Raw genomic sequence first — 27,671 nt, forward strand, 5'->3', positions numbered from 1 at the left:
TAAAGTCCCTGGTTTAAGTGAATGTAGGACAAGGTCAAATTGTAGGATTATCAATATAATTGATAAGCGTCTGCTTTTCCACATTCGGTGCGCTTTATCTCCATGAACATGGCACAAATGAGGTGCGCAGAGCTTGTAGAAGCTGGAAAACCTTTGGTTTTAAAAGAAAAACCTATACCCGATGCTCCACCAAAGGGACTCGTCATCAAAGTAAGTATCTAGCTGTATGGATGTGCTAGAGTGAACTAGTTTGTGTTAAACCGCTCCTGAAATCTTCAGTGTGTACTGTGTCCGACAAAGGGAGAGTGGATTAGTGTGGACTCGGGGAGAGCGGCTGAAAGGCTTTGTGAGGGGTATATTGGTCAACTGAACGGCAAGCCTATATTCATCCAACAAGCTAAATGTCTACATGTTGCATCGCGCTATGTGGCTGATTATTCCTACAGCGTTTACTATGTAGAACACCAGTAACGCCTATTACGTAACAGGCAGATTCAAATTTCAAGTCATTTTTTCGCTGCAGACGACATACCCACTCCAGCTTACCTCACGTAAGCCCACATACAGTGCATGAGCCCGCTTGCTCAGTTTGCTCCGTGAACCTTTTTTAAAAACGTCGATCGTATCTTGGAACATTGTTTCAGTGAAACATTGTTGAGAAAAAATAAAATTTCGTATATAACCTTTAGAAAATATTATTCAGTTAATGAAACATTTTTTTGTAAGCACTGAATTATGTTGTTCATGCATCTATGCAATTTTGTATGAATAGAGTTTCTATGTTTTCATGCGTGCGGATGCGATACGCAGGTCACGACCAAATGCGACAATTTTCTTTTTTTATTTACTTAAGGTGCATTTCATGGCAAGGCAAAGAAGTCAAATAGTACTATACATGTATTTATAAAAGTCACGTCGCGAATGTGTTTCAGGTTTATTGTCGGAGGAAGGGTCAAAATGAAACGTTAGCAAGCTCATCAGGGGCGTCGACTGTTTCTATGCATCTACGTCTCACTGAAGTCACCAGATTGATTGCGGAATCTCCGCCTTGATCGTGATTAGGTCTCTAGCCATTGTTTAACGTTTTGGGGCTGGCGTTGAAGATCGCTGTCGTTCATACGATATACGTTGTGGCGTCAAAGACGAGCGCATCGTAGGTCCATGTGCCCGCAACCCAATGTCGCGCAGACGATGTTTTTTCACGATTTGTGTGTTTATGCCACAATGTCTGGAATGATTTCAGCGGTTTTTATGGCTGTTTGACGTCTGTTTTTGATGTGTGTCAGACGAATCTGCCAATCTTGCGCAGGCGTCGTTACCCGTAGATGTCCAGAGCGCAGACGATCCCTTAATTATGTCCTGAAAAATTCTCTGGCAGAGTCGTAAAATACTCACCACGTGTCAGGTGGTCCATGAGCTTCATGTAGCCCACAATTTGTTCTTTGAATGCATATATACCGGGATCGCCTATAACGAATATTAATGTGGGATATACTGATATAATCTTATTCGTTCAAACATGCTTAAAATTCTGCAAACTTTCATAGTTAATAGTATATAGTAGAATATAGAATATAGTTACGCTAGACAATAAAGGTTGGCACAATACGGCTGAAAAAGTTTGTTTATTTATCTCTGATGAACAGTCAGAAACTTAACAAATTATCATGAATATTAGCTGGAATATTCAATGTTCTATATTGTCTCATAATGGCATCTAGTCACTTAGTTTATAGGTCTGTCACTGACAATGTGTGTCCTGAGTAAGTGTAGCGATTTAGTTTTTCCTTACTGACGGTAAACCTTTCAGGATTATCAGGATTATCAGGATTTAACACACATGCACGTGTATATACCGCGTATACTAGTATAACTTGTATTTATTTATTTATTTATTTGATTGGTGTTTTACGCCGTACTCAAGAATTTTTCACTTATTCCACGGCGGCCCGCCTTATGGTGGGGGGAAACCGAGCAGAGCCCGTGAGAGAAACACACGGCCATCCGCAAGTTTTTGACATGTATAGCTTGTAAAACATGTTGATACAGGCCTACCTGTGGTACACAGTGCCTGGATTCATGATGTTAATGTGTATATACTGGTAAATTTGGTAGGAAATACACAGTCCATGCATGCATCAATTAGCCGGTCCAGTCTTGATATGTAAGTTAATGTACAAAAGAGAGTAATACCAGCCAGGGCATGCAGCAAAGGCAGTGTGATAAGTGACATATGGTCAAACAATAGTTTATCACCCGCATCATTTCCGTTCTCTTATCAATGTACCTGCAGTTATATTTATTTATTTATATTTATTTATTTATTTATATATTTATTTATTTAGTTATTTGATTGGTGTTTTACGCCGTGCTCAAGAATATTTCACTTATACGACGGCGGCCAGCATTATGGTGGGTGTAAACGGGGCAGAGCCCGGGGGAAACCCACGACCATCCGCAGATTGCTGACAGACCTTCCCACTTACAGCCGGAGAGGAAGCCAGCATGAGCTGGACTTGAACTCACAGCGACTGCATTGGTGAGAGGCTCCTGGGTCATTACGCTGCGCTAACGCCACGGAGGCCCCTACCTGCAGTTATAAGGTTAATATTATAACTGTTCATCTATACATACTAAAATGGTATGGGAGGCCTCCGTGGCTCGGTTGGTTAGCGCGCTAGCGCAGCGTAATGACCCAGGAGTCTCACATCAGTGCGTTCGCTGTGAGTTCAAATCCAGCTCAAGCTGGCTTCCTCTCCGGCCGTATGTGGGAAGATCTTCCAGCAACCTGCGGACATAATGCTGGCCGCCGTCGAATAAGTGAAATATTCTCGAGTGCGGCGTAAAACACCAATCAAATAATTAAATAAATAAATAAAATGGTATGGGAACTTAAACGCCCATAGATAAATACAAATGCTTATATACTTAGCCTGTATACGTGCCTCAGTACACGTACTGCGATTCATAATCTTGTTCTGGAAGTGAAATTTTATGGCTTTACAGGAGCAAGCCTGGTATGTACGTAGTACTGTGCACATTTGCCACGCAGATTTATGTTCATTATGGTGTGACCATTGTACCCTAACTGTGTGTTTATATCACGTGCCAGGCGAAGGTTTGAGGTTTTCTCCGGGTTTTCATGATGCCACCACCCATGAACCCAACCCATGAACCCAACCCATGAAAATCATGTAGGTTCAACTTGTTGTTGAACTGTGCCATTAAAAGTTAACGTAATTCTAGAACATCCATATGGGAATATTTTTGTGAGATTGTGTCGGGTCGATTTTTTTCGGATATTATTATATTACTTCGGGGGCCTTCATGGCCGAGTGGTGCTAGCGAGGCTTTGGTTTCCTCTCCGGTTGTACGTGAGGAGGTGTGGCAGCAACCTGCTGCGAATGGCCGTGGATTTCCTGTGTGCTATAGAAGTATTCGTTGTCGTATATATATATATATATATATATATATATATATATATATATATATATATATATATATATATATATATATATACATAGATGACGTATAATGAAGCTAGTGTTACCAATTATTGCGCAGTATACGTAGGGTGTATCTTTTTCCGCTGGCCGAAGCATGCCTGCATGGGAATAGGGGGCCTACTCATGAATGCTACTTGCCGTGAGTCTGACAAATTCTTGAGCGGTTCTCTCCACTGCTCAATAAGGCGATATCAGACTACCACAGTCCATGCACAGAATTTCAAAATAATTATATATATGCCCGCAACAACATTTCAAAATATTTGTGTTTTATTAAGAAGATATATTAACATGGTCAAATATTTTGAGCGAAACATTAAGTGTAAAGATCACAGTGTGACTTGATCCTTCTCATTTGACACATCACATAATTTAGAATATATATATATAAATATATATATATACATAATTTAGAATATATATATATATATATATATATATATATATATATATATATATATATATATATATATATATATATATATATATATATATATATATATATTAGTAACCTGCAGATGGTCGTGGGTTTACCCCGGGGCCTGCCCGGTTTCCACCCACCATAATGCTGACCGCCGTCGTATAAGTGAAATATTCTTGAGTACGGCGTTAAACACCAATCAAATAAATAAATAAATATCAGTATAAATTATTCTATTTATACTCTTAACATTGAAATAGTTGGGAAACAATAGTACATGCACATCCTTTACGTTGAACTTTACGGTGTTAGACGTTATCTGACACGCCAAGTCCACATATCCTATACATACAGTACCAGGCCACGAATTCATGAAGCTATCTTCGACTTGAGTCAAAATTTAAAATCACTTTAAAATTGTTATTTCCTATGTAACCAGGTTAAAATATTGAGCGACAATTAAAGTTACTGTACAACAAATTTCAACAACGGAAATGAACAAACCAAATTTAATGATTAAAATTTTGACTTACGATCGCTTCCTGATCCCGGGGGCTGATTCGACAAAGCCATTTCTGATGCTCAGTTTTTGGTATTAAAAGTCGAAATTTGGATACATTTGGCTTAAGATAACATTGATGAGTTGCACAAAGTTTTACTTTATGAAACGGAAAAATAAACTTTAGGATTGTATTTCAAATTTTGACTTAAGTCAGAAATGAGTTTTGCGTGTGAACCAAAGTTAGGAGTAGAGACACCATCTTAACTATACATTGCTCGGAAATGCATTTGTCGGAATGAGTTCTACTTTTGAACCAAAATTGGTGACGGAAAAATCTAACGGTGGCGTTTTCTCGTGGTCAAGGTCGGGCTTTGTACTGTTTACGTACTTCTGTTTTTCCCTTTTCACGTGTAAGTAAAAGTCAATGGACAATGTCACGAAGAAAGACAGAAGGATAAAGGCTCCGACAGCAATGGCCGCAATATCTCGTGGTGCCAGCGGCTGGTGCTCTGAATCTGTGAAAAAAAAGACAAAAAAACAAAACAAAACAAAAACAATAGAGGTTTAAGTAAAACCCTCACATTTGCATCATATACATGTACCCTCCACAAATCAATCTGTTAATTTCAACAGGGAGTCTGTTGTCTGAGTGATGCTAGAATGTATTCTGTTATTATTGCGCAGTATTGTGTTATATTCAGCATATCATTAGGGGGCTTCGTGGCTCAGTTCTCATTTCCGTTCTCTTATCAATATACCTGCAGTTAATAGGGTAATGTTCTAACTGTTCATGTTGTATAAATACTAAAATGGTAGGGGGGGGGGGGAGGGGGGCTCCGTGGCTCGGTTGATTAGCGCGCTAGCGCAGCGTAATGACCCATGCAGGAGCATCTCACAAATGCGGTTGCTGTGAGTTCAAGTCCAGCTCATGCTGGCTTCCTCTCCGTCCGTACGTCTCCCAGAAGTAACCACACCCTGCTATGAGCCTAATGCAGTGCAAAATATAAGGAAATATAGCGTGTCAACTTTTTTTAGTCTAAGTAAAATGAGGATCCCCTGAGGTTATATAGGATAAGTGTGGTTATATGTAAAAAAAAAACTAAATATCTAGAAAGAAACCGCGTATTTATCATTAGGTCAGTCAGGTTTATTTTTCTGTCTATCTTTTTTTTTTCGATAGAAATTCTTTGGCTTCTCGGTCTCCAATTCAAAAAAACATGATTGACTATATACTATTTTACACACCCTGGTTCGTTTCCTCGTGTGGTTGTTTAGATCTGTTTTTAAAAGGGCATGGCGACCACCTGAAGGCATCATCAACAAACATGTATGAAGTGGGCTATGCATGCTACACTACACATGTATGAAGTGGGCTATGCACGCTACATTACACATGTATGAAGTGGGCTATGCACGCTACACTACATATGCATGAAGTGGGCTATGCACGCTACACTACACATGCATGAAGTGGGCTATGCACGCTACACTACACATGTATGAAGTGGGCTATGCACGCTACACTACACATGTATGAAGTGGGCTATGCACGCTACACTACACATGTATGAAGTGGGCTATGCACGCTACACTACACATGTATGAAGTGGGCTATGCACGCTACACTACACATGTATGAAGTGGGCTATGCACGCTACACTACACATGCATGAGGAAACAATCGCACTGATTTCAGCTTTTGAAAATCAGACTACAACTTAGGAGTGGGCCTCTGTGGCCGAGGTGGATAGCACGTCAGTGCGGCGCAATAAGCCAGGAACCGCTCACCATTGTGGTCGCTGTGAGTTCAAGTCCAACTCATGCTGGCTTCCTAAAGGTGGGAAGGACTCTCATCAACCTGCGGATGGTCGTGGGTTTCCCCCGGATTCTGCCGGGTTTCCTCCCACCGTAATGCTGGCCGCCGTCGTATAAGTGAAATATTCTTGAGTACGGCGTAAAACGCCAATCAAATAAATAAATAAATAGAATATGTGTGATATATTTAACAGAATAATTTTCTGCAATAAAATAATACACTTTCAGCATCACACACTCAGATGAAACACTTTCTGTTAAATTTAACATTCATTTTTTGAGAGTAGTAAATAACGACGTTAATAACTTGACCTTTAACAGGACAGCACTGGCTTCCAGCGCTCGTCTTATGGAATGCTTGTTGCTTCACTATTGACTTGCTCACTAAATAAGGTGAGCGACTTCTAACCGCGAGGCATACACACGATGATCCCGATGTTAGGCTAAATTTTGTAGGTTCCCACACTGCCATGTACTGTATACTGCTCATAATGGCTTTGGTGACAGTATGCGATCGACGATGCTCGTTGACCTATAGTCTAACTTTCGTTGATGACCACTGGTATTCCACAAATATGGAGCGCAAGTTTACGATGTCACAAGTAGAAAAGTTTATCAGTAACTTGCCAAAGGTCAGTGGTTTACCCCGGGCAATTTCTTCCTAGCACATATGATAAACTGACCGAAATATAAGTGAATATTAAACAACAATCAATTCGTCTTTGCGGACATCCTCTTTCATTACAGGCTACTTCCTCGTTCAACACAAGAATTACATTAGAAAAGTCCCCATCCTCACCCCCACCCCCCAGGGTTGTCGCCGTCTAATAGACACTATCCTAATTATGTTAGCTGAGATTCTCAGTGAGTATAATTACTTAATATCCACATCTTACTTTGAGTACGATGACAGACAAAGCTGTGCTCCTGTTGACAGTCCGTTGTAGTCCACGTCAAGAACGTGTTGGCGGTCACGTAAGCGCAGACACGTGTCACCGACTGGTTTCTCACTTCTGAGGACTGGTCAAGCAGTGACTGGCACTCACCGCACGATGACAGCTCTACTTCCGTACCGGAACCATCAAATAATCGGTACCTAGGGCCGTGCAAAACCAAAAGGTACTCAGTCCAAAAAGAGAGGCGTCTCTCTCTCGAGCCAAACGACTTTTGCAGTATATCTGTTTTGTCAGGCGTTGTCAAATGTCCCGCCCTACTCCTACAGTCTTCTCGGGCCGAGTCATAATCCAGTCCCGTCTTAGACAGCCACAGGCAGCGATTGTGTTCCTCATCAAGCTCCCACTCTTCTGACGGGCACTCTGAAAACGCTGATAAATTATTTACTATAAGCATCACACCGTTCAAGCATGCATACATATATTGCCTTACATCTTCAACAAGCTTTGTAGTATTCATTAATTAAACAGGTGAACATTTTCTGGGGGGGGGGGAAGGTATGTGTTATACCAGCTTGTATTGAAATCTCCATTTTTGACTCAATATATGAGCACCCCCCCCCCCAGGAGTCAGTAAATGCACTCATGATGATGCCTAGATGAATTATACACTGTACTTTGAAACGGCAATGTCAGAGATGGTGACTTAGGCCCCAATTGAGTCTTTAAGTTAATGTCACAAACTTAGGGTAGAACCCAGAATATCAAGGAAAAGATGCTTATTGATTAAGCCAGGTCCTCATCTATATAGTGCTCCTACCGTTTGATAAGGCCAGTTACCTGAACATTTAGATTCATTAAAAAAATAATAATAAAGCACTTTTTCTCAAGAGAAACGTAAGTAAATCTCTATAGGTAGATAATTAACTGAAAAACAATTTGCTAGCCACAGTGCTCCTGCAAGTGATCAAACCCCACAAATTCATATGTTCACAAGAAGTACCTCGTGCCGTGGCGAACATGTACATGCATAACGCATGCTCCGCCATATAGAGCGTACATGGACATACAATGGCGTAAAGGGTAAAGAGCATCTCAGCACATTGCACTGTACTGTTATCATGTAATAGCGAATGGACACATGTATACACAATCGATATGGATACGGCACGGTCGTCAGATTGCACCACCAGGGAGGGATTTGGGGATTCCGTGTATACATTCAGATATTGTGTTTATATTACGATTATCTGCGAAAGTGCTAATATATACACAGGGCTTTGGTAAAATATTCAGTGTTTGCGTTCGCGTAAGTAGAAGACAAGACGGAGGGGCACAAGATCGAGTTTGTCTGCAGAATGCTCTTTTCTTACTTTGTCTTAGTGTTATTCATATTTTATAAGATTAAGAATGCGTGCAATATACGATATTACACAAGCACGTGGAAGCATCCATCTCGGTCTGCGCATGTGCATGATGTACTGCTCCACAGCGATGAGGGATAGGCATGCAAATACGATCTACAGACCTGTTGATACAGAGGAATTGATAAAAAGTTATCAAACAAAAAAAGCCGTACAACATTTTAATCTTCACATATTCTGTGTGATCAAAGGCTCGAATCCTGTCTCCTGTCCTACCTCTCTTCCTGGATGCTACAATTCACCTTACAGTCTTCTTATTCTATTAATTTAAAATACAGGTTGTGTTAGCCTAAGAGGATATTATGCTGAATTAGGCATTGTCATGTTTTATGCTAAGAGATTAGGTTCTAGCATCTCTCAGACAGCAGACTGAGAGACAGACAAAATTGACAGATATTTTTGTTGAGTGAAATTCTTCTTAAGGATCGAGTTACAAGTCAGTAGGTAACTTTGTATCTATAATGTTTAGCTCTGTGGAGATATGTTTATGTAACAACATATATTTGTACATATACATATAGCCCCATACAGCTATTTCATTATCCTATGTTGTATTTATTTATATTTTTTATTTTTGATTGGTGTTTTATGCCGTACTCAAGAATATTTCACTTATGCAACGACTTCCAGCATTATGGTAGAAGGAAACCGGGCAGAGCCAGGGGAAACCCACGACCATCCGCAGGTTGATGAGAGTCCTTCCCACCTTTAGGAAGCCAGCATGAGTTGGACTTGAACTCACAGCGACCACAATGGTGAGCGGTTCCTGGGTTATTGCGCCGCACTGGCGTGCTATCCACCTCGGCCACAGAGGCCCACTCCTAAGTTGTAGTCTGATTTTCAAAAGCTGAAATCAATGCGATTGTTTCTTCATGCATGTGTAGTGTAGCGTGCATAGCCCACTTCATACATGTGTAGTGTAGCGTGCATAGCCCACTTCATACATGTGTAATGTAGCGTGCATAGCCCACTTCATACATGTTTGTTGATGATGCCTTCAGGTGGTCGCCATGCCCTTTTAAAAACAGATCTAAACAACCACACGAGGAAACGAACCAGGGTGTGTAAAATAGTATATAGTCAATCATGTTTTATTGAATTGGAGACCGAGAAGCCAAAGAATTTCTATCGAAAAAAAAGAGAGACAGAAAAATAAACCTGACTGACCTAATGATAAATACGCGGTTTCTTTCTAGATATTTAGTTTTTTTTTACATATAACCACACTTATCCTATATAACCTCGGGGGATCCTCATTTTACTTAGACTAAAAAAAGTTGACACGCTATATTTCCTTATATTTTGCACTGCCTTAGGCTCATAGCAGGGTGTGGTCACTTCTGGGAAAAGCAGCTATAATCATTGATCGTTGTTTTCCGTCATACACTGAAGGATTTTTAACTTAAATATGACATGGAGAATCAGTTTTATGGCTATCGAAAACCCGGGTTAAACCACAAACCTTCTTCAAGTTACTGACGGTCTTTCCTGCGTTCTGTGCACAGATGAGTACCTAATATTGGTAAATATTGGCAAAAGTGAGACAACGTAGACCCTCCCACAAGTAACGTCGACTGGTAATACCATGCAAGGCCCTATGAACAGTCAGAAGTTCACGGCCCATCCAAGGTACTGAGCCCTCTCCTCAAGTGTAATAGCTATAACAAGACGATAGTGTTAACCACTGGGCTAAGTCAGGCTCCTTGGCATTGTATAATACGTGTTTATTCACCATTCCACGCGTTGGAAAATATATATGTACCGTATATAGTGAGATGTAGGACCTAGCTTGGAAGTTGAAACTACCCTGTATATAGGGTAGGGTCATACCAAAGACTTTAAAGATAATGTTTGTTGCTGCCTCGCCTGACATTCACAACTGAGAGGTTAGAGCAAGGAAACAGGACTGGTTGATCGTGTGTCAGTATAATGTGACTAGGTGGGGTGTCATGTCTGGTGTCTTCTGCATGATACTTCAGTAGCGGCATGTACTCGCCTTGCCACAAGACGTATACATGTACACACGCCGAGTTACTCTTGTCTCTTGTCATATATGACTGAAAAATTGTTAAGTATGACATGAACCCCCCCCCCCCCCCCGCCGTCCCAGGGCATAAATACATACATACAAGGTTCAAAATTAGGACTTACCTGAAGCCCCTGTCCCTAGGATGAGCCCCGTGAGGAGAGTCAGAAGGACACCCACCCTCCGTATCACCGCCATACCGCGTATATACACAGTCAGTGCCCCTCCTCTGTAGATCTAAAGGCCTGTCTATCTGTATCCCTCACAGGTATCAAGCTGAGATGACACTTTAATTGATTGATACGTCGTCTTAGTGTTCTCAAACGTCAGCTGTAAATTTACCTAGTGCGACTGAGACGAGCCGTCATCCAGGGATCAATGATCACAGAGGGATAGACTGACAGAACGGCATCTGGGGGTAAAGCCTGTCAGCTAACTGTTTTTTTATAATAAAAGTCTGCTGTTCCTATATAAACCACCTTGCTATCTGCTGCTCTGCATACTTCCGTATAAGCCTATGTCTATATTTACTTGCTAGGTTTATGTGATTGTTACCGGTGCCGAAATTTTGTCTCCCAAAACTCTGACCTCTTCCACCCCTCCCACACAGGACAATTACATGTACATACGACAATGACGACAACCTGGTCAGGCTTGTGCACTGCAGGTCACTTGGTCATCCAAACAGCTGATCTATGTGGTGTTTTATTACCTTACAAATGCAAAGAACCACATTTGATCTATATAGATTGTCACAAAGGAATATGTCCTCAGCATATAGGTCGAAAGGGGTACACGGCCATTGTATTGGTATATATAAGGGTTGGCCTGATGTATAGGCCTATGTTCACTCAGACAAAAAAAACCCTCAGCACTCAAAACTCATAACTCTTTTTCATGGTAATCGAGAGTTTAACACCAGTTCAAACAATTGTTGGAATAATTAATTAATTTTGGTGTGTTGTTCTGACATAGTAAACTATTACCGATATAATTTCCTACATGTATATCAGAACAGCCCGTCAGAGGTAAAAGAAATGAGATACTTTTACATACACATTGTAGGTTAGAAACCTGAGCCATATAGTTGTATATCATGTATTCAATTGTAACTCGCCATTGATTCTCCCAGTTACACTTTTGGTGCATGTGTACCGACCCCGTTAGCACAGTTATTAGAGCCTCTGCTTTGGGAGCGGCAGTGTTCTCAAAGTCATTGCGGTAGTGCAACGGCTGGTCGACCCGTATCAGTATAATGGCTCTGGCGGGCAGCTTACTTGCCTTCGGTAAGGCATCTTAGTCAGAAGCAGCACTAGATAAAAGAGCGGCGGAAATCCGTCCTTACATGCACTCTGATGACTCCTTCGTTGTCATATGGCTGAAAAATTGTACGACACTCACTCACTCGCTTGGTGTGTGTAAATAGATACATGAATAGATTAGTATTTTAATCATTCCATTCATTATAATGATAAATTGAAAATTAACCCATGAGAGAAATGGCTGCACAGCACAATATCATAGTGTGTCTTCTAGATTAGTGAAATCTAGCAAATTGCTATTATCATCACTGCATTTTTTTTAATTTTTAGTACTTAATTCTGCTTCAGCCATGGTGCTTAGAGGTGTGTATTTTGCTTCTATTTAAGCATTTAAATGAACAATTAGATTGAAATCTCAATTGAGGTAAATTGACAAGAGGCCGTATTTCAGTGCTTTCGTGTGGCCATTTGCCAATTATCAGACTCTCGTCGATGTTCTGGTTTTACTCTCTACCCTGTAATTCTTTTTATTGTATTATATTTTATTTTCCATGATTTCATACCAGGCCGAAAATGGCCAAGAGCTATAGAATATAGAGATATATAGAACAGAGAGATAAACTGTCAAGTGTTGAATACGACTTCATTCTATTTATGCAAATAATGGGAGTGTAACGGTCATGCTATTGTAAGATGATATGGATCATTGGTTTTCTTTACAAGAATAAACCTTTGTTGAACTGAACCTATTCTACTATATCTTAATTCTTTACTAAAACGGGGCAAGAAATGAAGAACTGCCTCATTTCTTTAAACGACTATAAGGTCATCGGCGGCCAAAGCAAACTCACATAAAGAATACATACCTTCTAGAAATATATCAATTGTCAGAGGCCACGGTAATTCGGGAGTGACCTATTAAGAACACACTGGATTTACGCGGGCCATTCAAAATCATATTTGGAATAACTCCATTTTATGCATTTCTACGGAAGCCCATCAGTGCACGGTGAAAAAAACATCTCGCGGAAGAAAGTCAAAATTTCAACATAGGAAAGTCGAAATTCCAACATAAGAAATTCGAAATTTCGACCTTTTACTACATGTTCATGTGCTAAAAAGAGCAGAATATATCGGGATAGTTCAACCTGAGGTGAAAACAGAACATGACACAGTTCCACACGACCTGCCGTTGTCATCAACGTATACTGATATAATGCCGAGGAAGACAGCATGTCACAATAAATTTTGGCGAGAAGAAGCCTAACTGTAGAGAAAAGGGTGGAAATTTAGTCGCAATTTCGAAAAAAGTCGAAATTTCCATGTATAAATTCGAAATTAAAAAATTTTTCACCGTTGACACCGATGGGCTTCCGTACATTTCTGTCAATCAGAGTGTAATTTAAATTGGTCTACCAGGCCATGTGTTAAAATTATATTTCTTGTCATCAAATGTTTAATATAAGAAAATCCAAAACAATTTTCAACAATATCTTGATCATATCCAAACTACAGAAAATCCTAAATCCGAAAATGGAATAAACGGTCATCCGAATAAACAGAAGCTGTTGCGCGGTTGTAAAGTCAATTTAGCTCTTAAGCTGCGAAAGAAATGTGATAATTGTCGTTTATATGTAGGCCCCAACCACAGTTTTAAACTTTTTTTCTCGACTTTACTGAAAATCACGTTGGTCAAATCGTAACGTGCTCCTCACATACCAACAAATGCATGCATCTATTTGTGAGCCCGCATACAGGCTCTTTCCGAAAATTGATTTTATTTATTTATTTGAATGATGTTTTAAGCCGTATTCAAGAATATTTCACTTATGCGACAGCGGCCAGCATTATGGTTGGAGGAAACCGGGCAGAGCCCGGAGGAAACCCACGACCATCCGCAGGTTGTTTACAGACCGTCTAACTTACGGTCGGAGAGGAAGCCAGCATGTCGAAAATTGAGGATTATACCATGCTTATATTACACATATGTAGGCCTATATCTTTCTGGATGCACTCCAGGTCTGGGTTCATTCCGGTCCTACAATACAAAAAAAAGCTTCGCAATTTTCTTATTGGGGCATGAGAACGTTTTTAAACTACAGCTTTCTGAAGACCCCAGCGGCCATACCGGAATTAGCCAGCTGTGGTCTTCTCAAGAGTGACAACTGGGGCTCGCTGGTCCCGCGCTCCCAGAATGTTCAGCGATTGCATTTCCGAGTATTTCCAACCTGTGATGGAAAACATGCATATTTATAGAGATGTTATTAGAAGTTGGAAAATATGCTTCAAAAACCATGTTTTCCCTCATTTTTGGCGTCTCGTGTTCCTTCAAAACATACTCATCGTTTTGTAATACCTTTACATGTATTCTTTTACTGTACAGAGAATACCCGGCATTCCTAGGATTCTTTGGGGGACTTGATGGCAGTATTACAGACGTACGAAAATCAATAAATCAATTCGGTATCAATTTTCTATATCCACAGACATCATTTGGGGGTGTTTGTCACACGGACATTCACTTACAAGATGATAAAATCCCTCTGGGAGGAGATAAAGTCATGAAGTTTACAGACACGCCCACGTACAAATTTCCTCAGGTTTTAGGTAAGTGTGATCTGTCATATGCAGCGAACGCCGAGTTGACACCAAATGTCACACGATATGTATATATAGATGACATATGTAAGAGGAAAGCAAAATTTGAACTGCTTGTCCCAGTGAAATCTAGACGAATATCACTTTTATTTGTGAAAAAAATCCTGGGGTTTCTGATGTATATATGTTAAAGGATATATGACAATGGTTTTATTTCTTCATGTGTAGATTATCATGTGTAATAGCATATAACAAGTACAAACAAATTTTTCAACTTTCACGTTGGGGGATAAAAAAAGTACAGTTTTCTTAATGCCCCAGCGGTCAGTCCGGAAATTAAGTAGCTGGCAACGGTGACGTCAACGAAGATCTCCGTTTAAAAAGAGCTCTGTGGTGGACAGACCGAACGGGTCTAGCTGAATAGGGGCGAGGGCGAGGGTGTTGCAGCGCGGAGGGGGCACTAAGCTGACCCAAAGAACAGGAATAAAAATACCCCCAAAGTTAAATTTTCTTAGTAAAAATTCTGGGGCATAATTTTCTTCATTTGACATAGAAACATAATCTTTGTTTTATATAGTTCCTTTTCATGTATCCTTTAAAGGACCCCTCCCAACTAGATGGGAAATTGTCTATCGCTAAGGCCGATTGACAACTTGCCCACATTGACAGGTCTGCACAACGACGCAAGGGCTTTCCCTGTCTGCGGTTGAACCTGTTATGTAACAGGTGTAGCCGATGAAATATAGGCCAAGCTAAAAATATTCGTTGCTAACCATCAGCCTACTGTATTACAGTAATGCATCGGTTAATAAATGACAGTGTCTTCAATCGACATTTATTACGAAGCTAAGCTGATAAACAGGTGCTCCCACTTCCTCAATGTAATTGTACGATGTCCTGTTTAATTAAAGTAAATAATGTTTCAGACATTATATTTCTTTTTTTTTTTTTTTTTTTTTTGATTGGTGTTTTTACGCCGTACTCAAGAATATTTCACTTATACGACGGCGGCCAGCATTATGGTGGGTGGAAACCGGGCAGAGCCCGGGGGAAACCCACGACCATCCGCAGGTTGCTGTCAGACCTTCCCACTTACGGCCGGAGAGGAAGCCAGCATGAGCTGGACTTGAACTCACAGCGACCGCATTGGTGAGAGGCTCCTGGGTCATTACGCTGCGCTAGCGCGCTAACCGACTGAGCCACGGAGGCCCCGACATTATATTAGAATAATATATACGTAGGTGTTGTTGCACAGGTGGTTGCAAGCGTGGCGCAATGACTTAGGAGTCTTTCACCAATGCGGTCGCTGTAAGCTTAAGTCCAGTACATGCTGGATTCCTCTCCGACCGTAAGTAGTACGGTCTGCCAATCAGCTGCAAATGGTCGCGGGTTTCCCCCTAGCACTCTATGCCCGGTTTCCTCTCACGAAAATGCTGATCGCCGTCGTATAAGTGAAATAACCTTAAATACAAATCGAAAACGTGGTTGTGGGCTTGGTGTGATGAAACCAGTAACCTGTAGTAGATTAAACACAGTATCATTATCATACTGACCCTGTTTTTTGTTTTGTATGTTTTTGTAATTTAGGCCACGAAATCTCCGGCGTGGTACATTCTCTGGGCAGTGAAGCTAATGCAGGTAGTACAGTCTTGGAAATGAGAATGGAACAGTTTCATTCTCACAAAAATCTGACATAGTAATCGCACCTTATTCAGACTTTATAGGCTTGATACGTTTATTTCCTGTTGCAGTGTGTCCGTTTTTCGTAAAATCGAATTCTCTCTAGCTTATTTCGAACATTATATCGCGTCTCTTCAGGTCTTGTCACTTCACGCGTTTGTGTTTTGAAACGACGATCGTGATTGATGGTAATTTTTGACCTCTCCATTAAAAGAGCGGTCGTGGGAAGGTGCTAATTATGTCACGGTACTTCAGAGCTAATCATCTATAAGCCAGTATGGTCAGCGGCATGTATATCTAGTACATGGAGAATAAAATGTTCTTTTTTATCCGGGTTTCCCTTTGATCATCAGCTCACTCAAGTCGCTATATTTAGAAACATGGCCGAAGACCGACTTAATTGACAAGAGAATTTCTCTCTCTGTAACACATTCCATTCATTCTCTTTAATGCTACAAAGTTGGATAATCTAAAACTAGGCACTGGGAGTGAAATATAACTATACACGATTTATGTTTCCTTCTTGAAAAGATGGTGAAGAGCTGAAGGTAGGAGACAAGGTGTTAGTGTACCCATGGCTGGGGTGCTGCTCCCCAGATTGTGGGCTGTGCCGAAATGGAGAGACAAACACATGTTCGGTGTGGACAAACGCTTTAGGGTTAGGAGCCCCCGGAGGGTAAGTCATGTACAGTATTCACAACTTTGCAGTATACTTGGCTATACAGAATTGCCACTTTGCAGTATCCTTAACTATACTGTATCCACGACTTTATACAGTATCCACAACTTTACAGTATACGGGCTATACAGAATCTACCACTTTGCAGTACCCTTAACTATACTGTATCCACCACTTTACAAAGGATCCACATCTTTGTAAAATATTCACAACTTAATACAGTGCACATGACTTTTTCTGGTATCAATGACTATATACAGTATCACGACTATTCATGAATATGGACGATTTTATACAATATCCACAACTTTATACACTGTTCACAATATACACGACTTTTACCGTATCCTTGACTTTATTCAGCATCCTTGACTTTGTACAGTATCCACGACCTTATAATGTCCATTTGATTTACCAGACGCGTGAGAAAGTTCATCAATAATTTCTCAAAGTTCAGTGGTTTAACCCGAACAAACGGTTTCTGCTACTATAACATTGACTGTTATCTTGATATGGCCTAAAGCAACTATCAATAAATCAATCAACCAACCAACCAACCAATCACTTGTCATATCTGGATAGCGATATGTCAGAATATATAGAGAACTACTACTTTTGATCAGGCTTAAGCAGTATAGACCTTCTCCCTTCTCCATTGCAGATATGGTTCGTACATTTCTGTGCCCGAGAGACGGTTCGCCTTGAAGTTGCCGGAGAACATCCCCATGGATACCGCAGCATTGATGACATGTAGTGGACTGACATCTTACTGTGCTATCAAACTCGCTAAACCCACCATCGACATGTTTGTTACCTGTAATGGTGAGGTTCCTGTATTTATTTACTCCTGGTCAACCAGTCCTGTTTCTGTGCTCTAACCCCTCTGTGCTGAGCGTCAAGCGAGGCAGCTATAGGCCTAAGTACCATTTTTAAAATGTTTGGTATGACCCGACCGGGGTTTGATCCCGCATGAGTCACGCAACTTCGAGACTGACTCTCTAAACATTAGGCTACCAAAGTGGAACTTTTGTACTGTATAACTGACTATTTTTCTTCTTAGTATGTTGTGTTTTGTAATACGTATTTCGAAGACCATATATAGATTTGTTTTTGCATCCATATGTCGCTCACTGGTCAAAATGGGAAAACACTGAAAATGGGTCGAAGTTTGCAACCATCAAACAACCGGAATAACCCCGAAAATGTAGCATAATTCCAAAAATGCAAAACAGGTTAAGAACAATGAACAATCAGAAGTGCCTGAAATGCATGACACATGCATGGAGGCTTATCCAGTTGGGTTCTGCGGTAATGCTTGCGTTAAAAAATCGAGTCCATAGAAAAACTTCATCGTATTTATGTAATTCTCTTTCTCGCAAAGAACTAACGGACGAGTAATCGCATGTCCGTGGAAACACAGCATTACTGATACAAATTGCCGTTTTAATCATATTTATTTTAATTTCAAAGGTCGAGCCAGTTTGCTGATCATTGGGGCTGGGGGCCTGGGCCTGTGGTGCATCCAGCTCGCCAAGGCAGTCTTACATAATACTACTGTTGTCGTGGCTGACATTTCTGTAAATATGTTCTACTTCCATGATATGTATTACCTTGACGCGGAGAAGCTATGTAGGTCTTGACGAGATTTATTGCATGGCTTATCTGCGTGTCTCTGTGTGTGCATATCAACTCAACTAGTTAACTTCCTGTGTTACGACTCAAACTGTCTGTATTATAAAGAGATGGCTTGTTCGACATACACGACAGTTTAGCCGCACAAAAAAGTAACCAAAACCAGCAGATTTTATTTTACAACAGTTTATTAGGTTTAACAAGAACAGATAACAAAACTTATACAAATACTAAAGTACTTAAGTTTAACAAGAAAGGATAGCAGTATCTATACAAATACTAAAGTACTTACATGTACAACGGTGTCCAAACGGACGCGTATATTCCACAATGCTTAAAAATGAGGCAATATTCACAAGAGGGAAAATCCACAGTATGATCGAGTGTATGACGAAAAATACACAAAATTACACAGGCAGGGTCCGTGTACTAATAAGCACTGTGTACACAAGAGCATAAATAAAATATACAAGTTCAGACTGAACAAGTGCTCGGTGGAGATAGGATATAACAAAGCCAGAGGCTATAAGGACACCAAAATTCAGCACAAAAGGCCTACTAAAGTAACGCACAGCGAAAAGCATCCAAACTCTCAATAATTCTCCTTTCTCCTCCTTTCCCCTCCTGACCTGCTTTCATAGGTCTTATATAGACTGGTGGAATTTTCTAGAATAAGAAAATTCTTGAACACTTGTTGTAAACAAACAGGCTCCGAACTGAGCGTATTCTGGAACATTCTAAGGTAGAGGCAGACAGCAGGCCCTGAACTTAGCATATGTAAACAGTGGCAAGCTAAATTTAGAAGCTGACGGCAGTTGTGCACATAACACCTGTCATAGAAATAGTGTTGAGGGCGCTGAATAACTAAATACAGTTGGCTCAGTCATAAAGGCCTACCATATGCTTACACAACGCACTGAATTTTTTCACAGGAAGAGAAACTGGAGGTGGCTAAAAAGCATGGCGCTGATAAAACTGTATTGTGGAATAGTGACGGTGAGTAACTTAATGGTATAACAATCCAATATCAGAGTCAGAAATCGTTTTGAATTGTGAATTCGTGAATTACAAAAATTGTAAAAATTGGATACTTGGTGGAGTGGTCGAAAAATGATCTGATATGATCCTGACCAATAAGAGCACAGGTTTGATTCCAGTTACGGATGAGTCTGATGCTGTTTTAAATTTAAATCTGTAAGGTTCAAACCAAAGGGTTATGCAGGTTTAATTACGTTTACTGACGAACTATCCTATTTGTGACATGATGAAGAAGAGTGATTTTCAGCGAATATTAGGCTGCAAAAATACGAGGGTCGCCGATTGCTTAATTTTTCTCACCGTCGCCATCACAAGAAGAGGGGACCTCGGTGAAAATAATTTGACAACATAGCGTGCAGGTTCGTACTTCAAATCTAAGTTGACAAAAGTCGGTTGTTTCCTTTGTACATTCGACCCATAAAATTTACCGTCATTGAATAAATGAAAAATTTTTGAGTATTGCTGCTTTAAATCAACAGCGAAATAAATAAATACGAGGCCACACGAACAAGGAGAGCACGGGGGAAAATTCCGTGTCCACGATCGAGATTGACGTCAAAGTGCATCTAACTTAGCTGATTGGGCGATGTCCCACTCCGCCGCAGCGGTAGTAAAAGCGGTGTTAAACACCAATGAGTTAAATGAATTATTTAAGAAATGCTGATGAACATTTAACCCCTATATTGGCTTTCCGGCTTATCTTGACTATACATGTATTGGATCAATCCAGTTCGTTCATGGCATTCATGCCTTTAGCTCAAGCCAGCTGAGGCGCTCACAGAAAATTTCACTAACCCTAACGAGTTGAACTCGTTCTTTATATTTGGTATACATTGATTCTAATCCGAAGTGCAGACAATGTAAAGCCGACATGGGTAAACCAACCAACTGTTTAAATTTTGGAATCAAAGAAGTCAAACCAAGTTTTGAATTTGAACTTCCACCAAGTTACGACCCAGTCTTAGGCCTACTAACATACTTAGGATAACCGTACATGGGAAGGTCTGCCAGCAACCTGTGGATGGTCGTGCGTTTCACCCGGGCTATGCCCGGTTTCCTCCCACCATAATGCTGGTCGCCGTCGTTTAAATATTCTTGAGTAAGGAATAAAACACCAATCAAATAAATAAATAAATATTTAGGATAACGAGTGTGTGCAGACAAATCATACCGTACTTATCAAACATTAAGTCGATAACTGTTTCTTTGAGATATTGTATGAGGATCGTCTAACTGTTCTCTTCGTTAGATGAAGCGGAGATCGAAAAACGAACGCGTGCTGCAGGTGATGACAACGAGATACACGCTGCAATAGATCTGGTGAACATGCCAGTAACAGCCAGCAGGGGAAACGACTGCCTTGCAAAGGTAGGTGCTCAGAGTTACCTCCCATAAAATGTGTCTGTATCAACTGATAAAGGAGATCATTTTTTATATGTCGGTGTGTATGACCGCAGCTTTGTGGAGGACATTACTGACGGATTTGAATGAAATTCTGCACACAACTTGGCCTTTGCTTAAGCACCAGTCAGTTTTGGTAATAATGGCAATATGTATCCAGGAAATCTTTAAACGATTCTCCACCACTGTGGATAGGACACATCTTTGTAGAGCTTCGTCTTCATATAATGGAATGTATGAATTTGAATGTGGTTTGCTCTCTGGTTTTTATTTTGGTTCTTTGTTTGCTGTGGAATTAGTGTCGTTTTCATCATGATTTTAGCCATATAACGATGCTGTCACATTATTGCAGATCGATACCTTTAAAATACCATTGTACATAACTGTAAATAGCTTACCAGACAAAACGCCTCGCTCAGCTAGTATGTTGACGCAGAACCCAGCAGTGGTTTTGCTTGGCCATATGTGGTTCGAAGGTAGCTTCGGGCGTTTTGAACTGTTTAAAACATCTGTGGATATCTGGGATAATCCTTTTAACTGTCTAGTGCCCCATTTATATATTTACTTGACTGACGTTTTACACTGTAAGCAAGAAAATTTCCCTTATCCGACGGAAGTTGCCAGAATTTTTGTGGGCGGAAACAGGGCACAGCCCAGAGGAAACCCACGGCCTTTCGTAGATTCTCTAGTACCACAATAAATCCGCAGTATCAACGGGTTGGTGATAATGGGTCTGTATATGTAGCGCCATCATAGTATTTCCGTGGGGACCCTGGATAGACGAAGTGTCTTTGAAAGAGGGTGACAACACTGTTTGCTCAGTGGCTGTGCTCAGCACCACTGCGGATGTCCCCGGATATAACCCCAGAGGATCCGAGGTACGTCACCGGGGGTCGTCCTGGATGAATGTTGACCATGATGTTCCATACCGTGAGCACCATTTTCACACCATTTTGAATCCGGCACGTTTAGCGTTTACACTACTGACCTGCTACGGTCTACGCCGGACCATCGTAGTTATCCGCATTTATTTATTTATTTATTTGACTAGTGTTTTACGCCGTACTCAGTATTTCACTTATACGACGGTGGCCAGCTTTATGGTGGGGGGAAATCGGCTAAAGGCGGCTGACAGACCTTCTCATGTAAGGCTATGACGGGAGTCGGTAGTCATAACTTGATTATCCGTAGTCTTACTCTTACCGCACTGACAAGGTAAAATATTTCATCAGCTTTCTAGTCATATCCTGGTTATATGTGACTGAGGCTATAGGACTGACATAGGACATTCATCTTCGACAGTAGCCTAAATATTAAGGTGTTGATGTACCAGAAACATCGGAATTTCCAAAACATTTGAAAGTCATATACGATGAATACATTGATACACAGCATTAAAGTCCGTTCTTTTGTTGTTGTTTTTGTTTGCAGGGTGGAGCCTTGGTTTGCGTCGGTCTGTTTGGAGGAGGTATGGATTTATGTCTGCCTCTTCTGCCACTACGAGGGAGGAAGATCTTGGGGTGTTATGTGGGAAGTTTGCCTTCGATGAAAGAGTTAATCCAATTGGTGTCCGAGAAACAGGTGAGATTGGGTGTAAGATTTCTTTAAAACTAATAAAGTAATAATTTTTCTAGAAACATTTTCTTGTGAATATGGTTACGTTCCCATAACGTTTATTCTCGTATATATCAACATTCTGTATCGCCTGCATGGCGCCCAAGAGATGGTCTGGTAATATAGGCGTATAATGAAACCGTCAGAATTCTTGATAAAGGCATGATAAGTTTCATGTTCAAACGCCTTTGCAAACAGAGGAAGGGAGTACCGGTAGTTACGTTTAGCAGAACCCAACTTAATGAGCTGTATTCGTCTCTTTTAGGTCAACCCCCCTCCAAAGGAGTACGTCAAACTGGACGATATCAATGACACCTTGGATCGCTTACGTGCAAGAAAGATTGCTGGTCGCTGTATCATTCGCTACGACTGATGAACTCTTTTCATCAAAAGTTCTTCAAACTGTGTGTGTAGTATAAATAGAATAACCTAGATAAATTGCAACTTTTTGGGGTGTTTTTAAGCTACCTGCTCATTTGGAGCTCTTCATCGACTGGAAATTGTGCATGATACCTATAGGTCAAGGTTCGGAATTTTATTAGATGATGTTGTATTTTTGTGCCTGTCAAGAAACATAAAAAAAATCGCTGTGAAGATTTCTATAACAAGCCATAATTCGGAAACACAATGAAATCAGGAATGAATTTCCCAGGTTTAAACAGGCTGACATTTTCAGTTTGTGATGTCTGAAAAAAATCCAAGCTGACTGTATTCGTTCACAAACACTGTGATGTGATTCTATCAGTATGTCCGCAAGCATCAAAATGTGTATCAAAGGTAAATCAAAATATATCCTCATCCACATCCACATTCAAAATAAGATGGACACCAATGCCTTTATGGAGACTGCGACTCTGAAAATTTACATGGTCATCTTGATTCCTCATATAAGGAATTCCCGTGACATATCATGTCGTGTTATCAATATATTTAAATTTGAATCGTATCATATGATTGGTAAAATCCGGGTGTCAGCTTAACCAATGAAATGGGTGCTATAATTATATAGTTTTACGGCCTTGGATGTTCCTACCGGCAAACCAGGAGTGCAAAATCTAGCCAAGATTGGTATTTACACGGAGCGGCCAACAAGCAACCTCTAATTCTTATGCATGTACTCTAACTTGGTCGTCCGATTGCAGTGCTGCAAAATATCAGAAATTGTAATCGATCAGTCTTTCGACACGAAACTGACAATGTGTACAAATAAGTGCACTGTGCTTTTTTTGTAATTGTTTTAAAGTTGTGCTTAGCTACATTAAACCATGTGCATTTGAGAAAAGTATTATGATTTTTAAATTTTCAAATGAAACGAGTGTGTATTAAAATACAGCTTTTCACTGGAAACATGCCTTGTCTTCTTCAATTCATCTTTCGATTCTTTAGAGTGATTCTGAATCTATGCGTTGAAACAGATATTCGTATACCAGCCGTCAACCAATAAGGTCGTTCCGGGTCAATAATCGCAATTCCCAGAACAACGTTGAACACAAACTACTTAATGACTAAGAAAGTATAAAAAGTACGAAAATAGGATGGAATCATACAAAAAGAAGTAGTCAACGGGACTATAAATGGTGGAGAACGTTGAACTGCATAGTAAGTCTGTCAATTGGGTGTTTTATAGCCGAAGAAATCGTGCGTTATCCTCGAGGCACAACCATTTTCGGACAAGGAATTTCCCAGGTTCCTCAGTTTCATTGTTGTCGGATCTTTGTCACAATGAGCGAATTTCCGAGATTCCCCTGTTCATTGTAGTCGGGCCGTAGGGACAATAAGCAATCGACAGTGGTCTCTTGTCTGGTATTCCTTTAAGTTTTCTCTGTATGAAAATGTTCCTCCCACCATAATGCTGGCGGCCGTCGTATAAGTGAAATATTGTTGATTATGGCGTAAAACACCAATCAAATAAATAAATAAATAAATCGTTGGTAGCGCACCCTGGAGTCAGATGGTGTCAACATTGGTGTGAAGTGAGGACTTGAGGACTTGAGTGAGTCAATGGTCGAAAGGAAACCCCGGACAAAACTGAATATTTGATTTTTCAGTTACATATCAGTAGACATCTGGAAGTCTCAACTGTGTGTGGATGAGATCTAAAATAAAAAAAGTTTTTCGTCGTTGGCAATTACTCCGAGATTGCCCTGACCTTAGGTTTAGCAAAATTTTGGCGCCAAACCAATATCAGATCGCGCCCCATTTAGCAGTTGCAGATGCAGTGTGTCACGGCGTTTGAGACAAAAGTTATGTATCAAATACGCCTCCATAACTTTGCAGACAATTATGTTCCTTATCTTTTCGTCTGTCATCTATTACCGCATGGGTTCGAGATTTCTTGGTGATGCTCAAAGAGAACGGCTGTACTAACGGCATCGACGTATTTGACAAGGGCAGGTAACTGCATCAGCGGCCGATTCCACATTTCTGACTTAAGTCAAAATTTGAAATGCAGTCTTCAAGCCTGTTTTTGAAATTAAAACTTTGTCCACCTTATCAGTGTTATCTAAGGACAAATACGTCTAAATTTCAACTTCCAGTACCAAAACCTTGAGCATTGTGAAGGCTGAAGTCACGAACGGATTTGTGAAATCAGCCCCAGCTTTGGACATAGAGGGCGCTCTGACGCTGGTTTGGGGCCATCCTAGGCCAAATCTAACGTTAAAGCAATATCGGCTTGTGGACAACATTTCTTTTCAATCACCCCATTATTAGACACACGATGTGGATATTTATCAGCCATCTTCGCCAACAATTCTTCATCTCAAAGGCAGAAATAAACAATAGCGTAGAATGTCTTGGCCTAATTTATTGTCGGTTGTAGATCAGTGGTTTTCGCTCAACAGGCTATCCTGTATATTAGTTAATAAATAAATTCATTTGTAATTTTAACTTATGTATACTGTATAAACGACACGATTTTAGGCCTATATAAAATACTTGTGGTCATTTTAACAAAGTTCATGCAGCACCGATCTTGGGTGTGGCTTACTGGATCAGGTTTTTTGTCTGAGCTCAGTTTCCAAAACAACATTTAACTCAAACCACCAAAAAAACTAAGAAAGTATATAAAATAGGAAATCAGGACGGAATCATGCAAAGAGAACCACTCAACAGTTGTCAACGATGTTGGAAAAACGCAAGGATGTTCTGAGCTAATGTACCATGCTAAGTTGTCAACAATCAAAATGTGTATCTCAAATGCGCTTTGATTGTAACTGCTCATAAATACAACGTGGTGATCTAATTCAACACGATGAATATACTACCCATATAGACCTGCCTGAGTGAAGCGGAATTTTACACAATTATGAAGCAGAGTGCTAGAGAATCTGGACGAATACAAGAGAATTATACTAATTGTAAGAAACCTAGAGTGAAGGCGTTTGATGCAATAACCTTGACACATAGTTTATGTAGTAATAACTTGTGGCTTTGATTGTAATCGTCACACACCGAAGGGTTCTGCACATGGCGTGTGCATATCTCGCCTTGTAGTATTTGTTAGATCTTCTTTTATAAAGCTCGTAATGACTTGACTAAACATTTCTGCTTTGTATGTATATGATTTTCTTCACAATTCTCGAATAATGTTTTGATTAAATCTTATATTCTTGTACGATTCTTTTCATAACACATATAATGTAGTTACCGACCTTACAATCGTACATAATTTTTATCATATTACGTTAGTAGTGTAGTGACTAAAGTCGTTCAAGAGTGTATTGACTAAACGTTATATTTTCTTGTTGTGGATGGTCGTGGGTTTCCTCCTGGCTCTGCTCGGTTTCCTCCCACTATAATGCTGACCCCCATCGTTGAAGTGAAATAATCTTGAGTACGGCATAAAACAACGACCAAATAAATAAATAAATATACAATCTTGTACGATTCTGTCCATAAGGTTCACAGTCTATTCGCTAAACTTTCCACCTTACTTCGTTAAATAATAAGCTAATGACGAGCGTGAATTGTCATCGGTCTTTTTGACATTCTATTCTGGATAATTCATTTGTAATATATTACACCATATCTACTCAAATCTAGTGCCTATATTACAATATCATTCAGCCATTTCCCCCTTTCTGGGGAGCGAAAGAGGCTAGCTCCAGTAAACAGACAAATGTCGTCCCAGACATGGTGAACAATCCCACGACAGCCCCCAAAGCATTTAACTGCCTGTCAATGGTCAGTGTTTTTATCTTTATATATAAGATTTGTTATTGTTGTTCTTGCTGTTGTTTCTGTTTCGGTTTACTTCTGTTATTACATTATCGTTATTTCTGCCCAGTATATTAACCACTGATACTGAACCAAGATAGAAATAAAAAAAATGAGGGAAGGGAATAACGATTAAGGTAAGTTTGGAAATCTGAATTTCCTCCTTACAAATGATGAGACGTTGCACTTTGTCTAGCGAATTTTGTTATATTCCCTTACTAAAATAGTTCATATATCTGAACTTCCAGTCACTAGCTTTAAACAAGAGACTTATCTGGTGTGTTATTTTGTATATGCCAGCTCTCATGTTTAGCTGCGACTACACATTATTATATTTACAGGCCGGTACCTTGGTATGCGTAGGGTGGTTTGAAGGCAGTATGAATTTATCCCTAAATGATATCGTTCGTTTTGGACAGACACACGAACTCACCTTTTTGGACAGGCGCATGTGTCGTTTCGGACAGGCCCGCACGCTACATTTGGACAGGCACGCGCGCTACGTTTGGAATGGCGCATGGGTCGCTCAGGACACATCTATTCACCCTCTTGAACAAGAACACCATTTTGATTAGATTCACTTTTGGGCCGATTCAAATGTTTGGGCAAGAGTGAATAGTAATTAAGTTTCATATCTGCCAAGTTCGCAGTTACACCATAATTTCCATATATGAACTCTTTAACATATCTATCGTAAAAGAGAAAACGAAACAAATTTCTTTTTTTTATTTCAATAAAGGTGTTTTATACAAGCGGTGTGCTCTTTTTTGTGTTGATTATGGCTCCACCCAAGGTGAATATCAGACTGGATGATATTAATGAAGCTTTGGATCGGTTAGGCGCGGGAAAAATTTCTGGACGATGTGTTATTCAGTACGATTGAACCTTTGCTGTTTCGTAAAAAAATTCCTGAAGAATATACTTGTTTAAACTTTCGGTATAAGGTATACATGCTTAGGACG

The 27,671-nt window shown here is 40.2% G+C and overlaps 2 protein-coding genes across 2 annotated transcripts; one reads left to right on the forward strand and one right to left on the reverse strand.

Annotated features, from left to right (window-relative positions):
• The first annotated feature begins 24 nt into the window (after window positions 1–24).
• LOC135468290 (alcohol dehydrogenase-like) lies at window positions 25–23,838 on the forward strand. The gene is made up of 10 exons (XM_064746459.1): window positions 25–210; window positions 14,336–14,456; window positions 16,035–16,085; window positions 16,659–16,803; window positions 17,468–17,628; window positions 18,277–18,383; window positions 19,371–19,434; window positions 20,726–20,844; window positions 22,309–22,458; window positions 22,757–23,838. Exons 1-10 carry the CDS (start codon window positions 103–105, stop codon window positions 22,862–22,864), a joined length of 1,134 nt encoding a protein of 377 aa, XP_064602529.1. The 5' UTR covers window positions 25–102; the 3' UTR covers window positions 22,865–23,838.
• Window positions 4,195–11,126, reverse strand: LOC135469150 (uncharacterized). The gene is made up of 3 exons (XM_064747690.1): window positions 10,713–11,126; window positions 7,141–7,569; window positions 4,195–4,944 (listed from the first exon to the last, which is right to left on the reverse strand). The coding sequence occupies exons 1-3, from the start codon at window positions 10,783–10,785 to the stop codon at window positions 4,694–4,696; spliced, it is 753 nt and encodes a 250-aa protein (XP_064603760.1). The 5' UTR covers window positions 10,786–11,126; the 3' UTR covers window positions 4,195–4,693.
• Window positions 23,839–27,671: the final 3,833 nt, after the last annotated feature.

Source organism: Liolophura sinensis, chromosome 6 (genome assembly GCF_032854445.1).
Source record: "Liolophura sinensis isolate JHLJ2023 chromosome 6, CUHK_Ljap_v2, whole genome shotgun sequence".
NCBI lineage: Eukaryota > Metazoa > Mollusca > Polyplacophora > Chitonida > Chitonidae > Liolophura > Liolophura sinensis.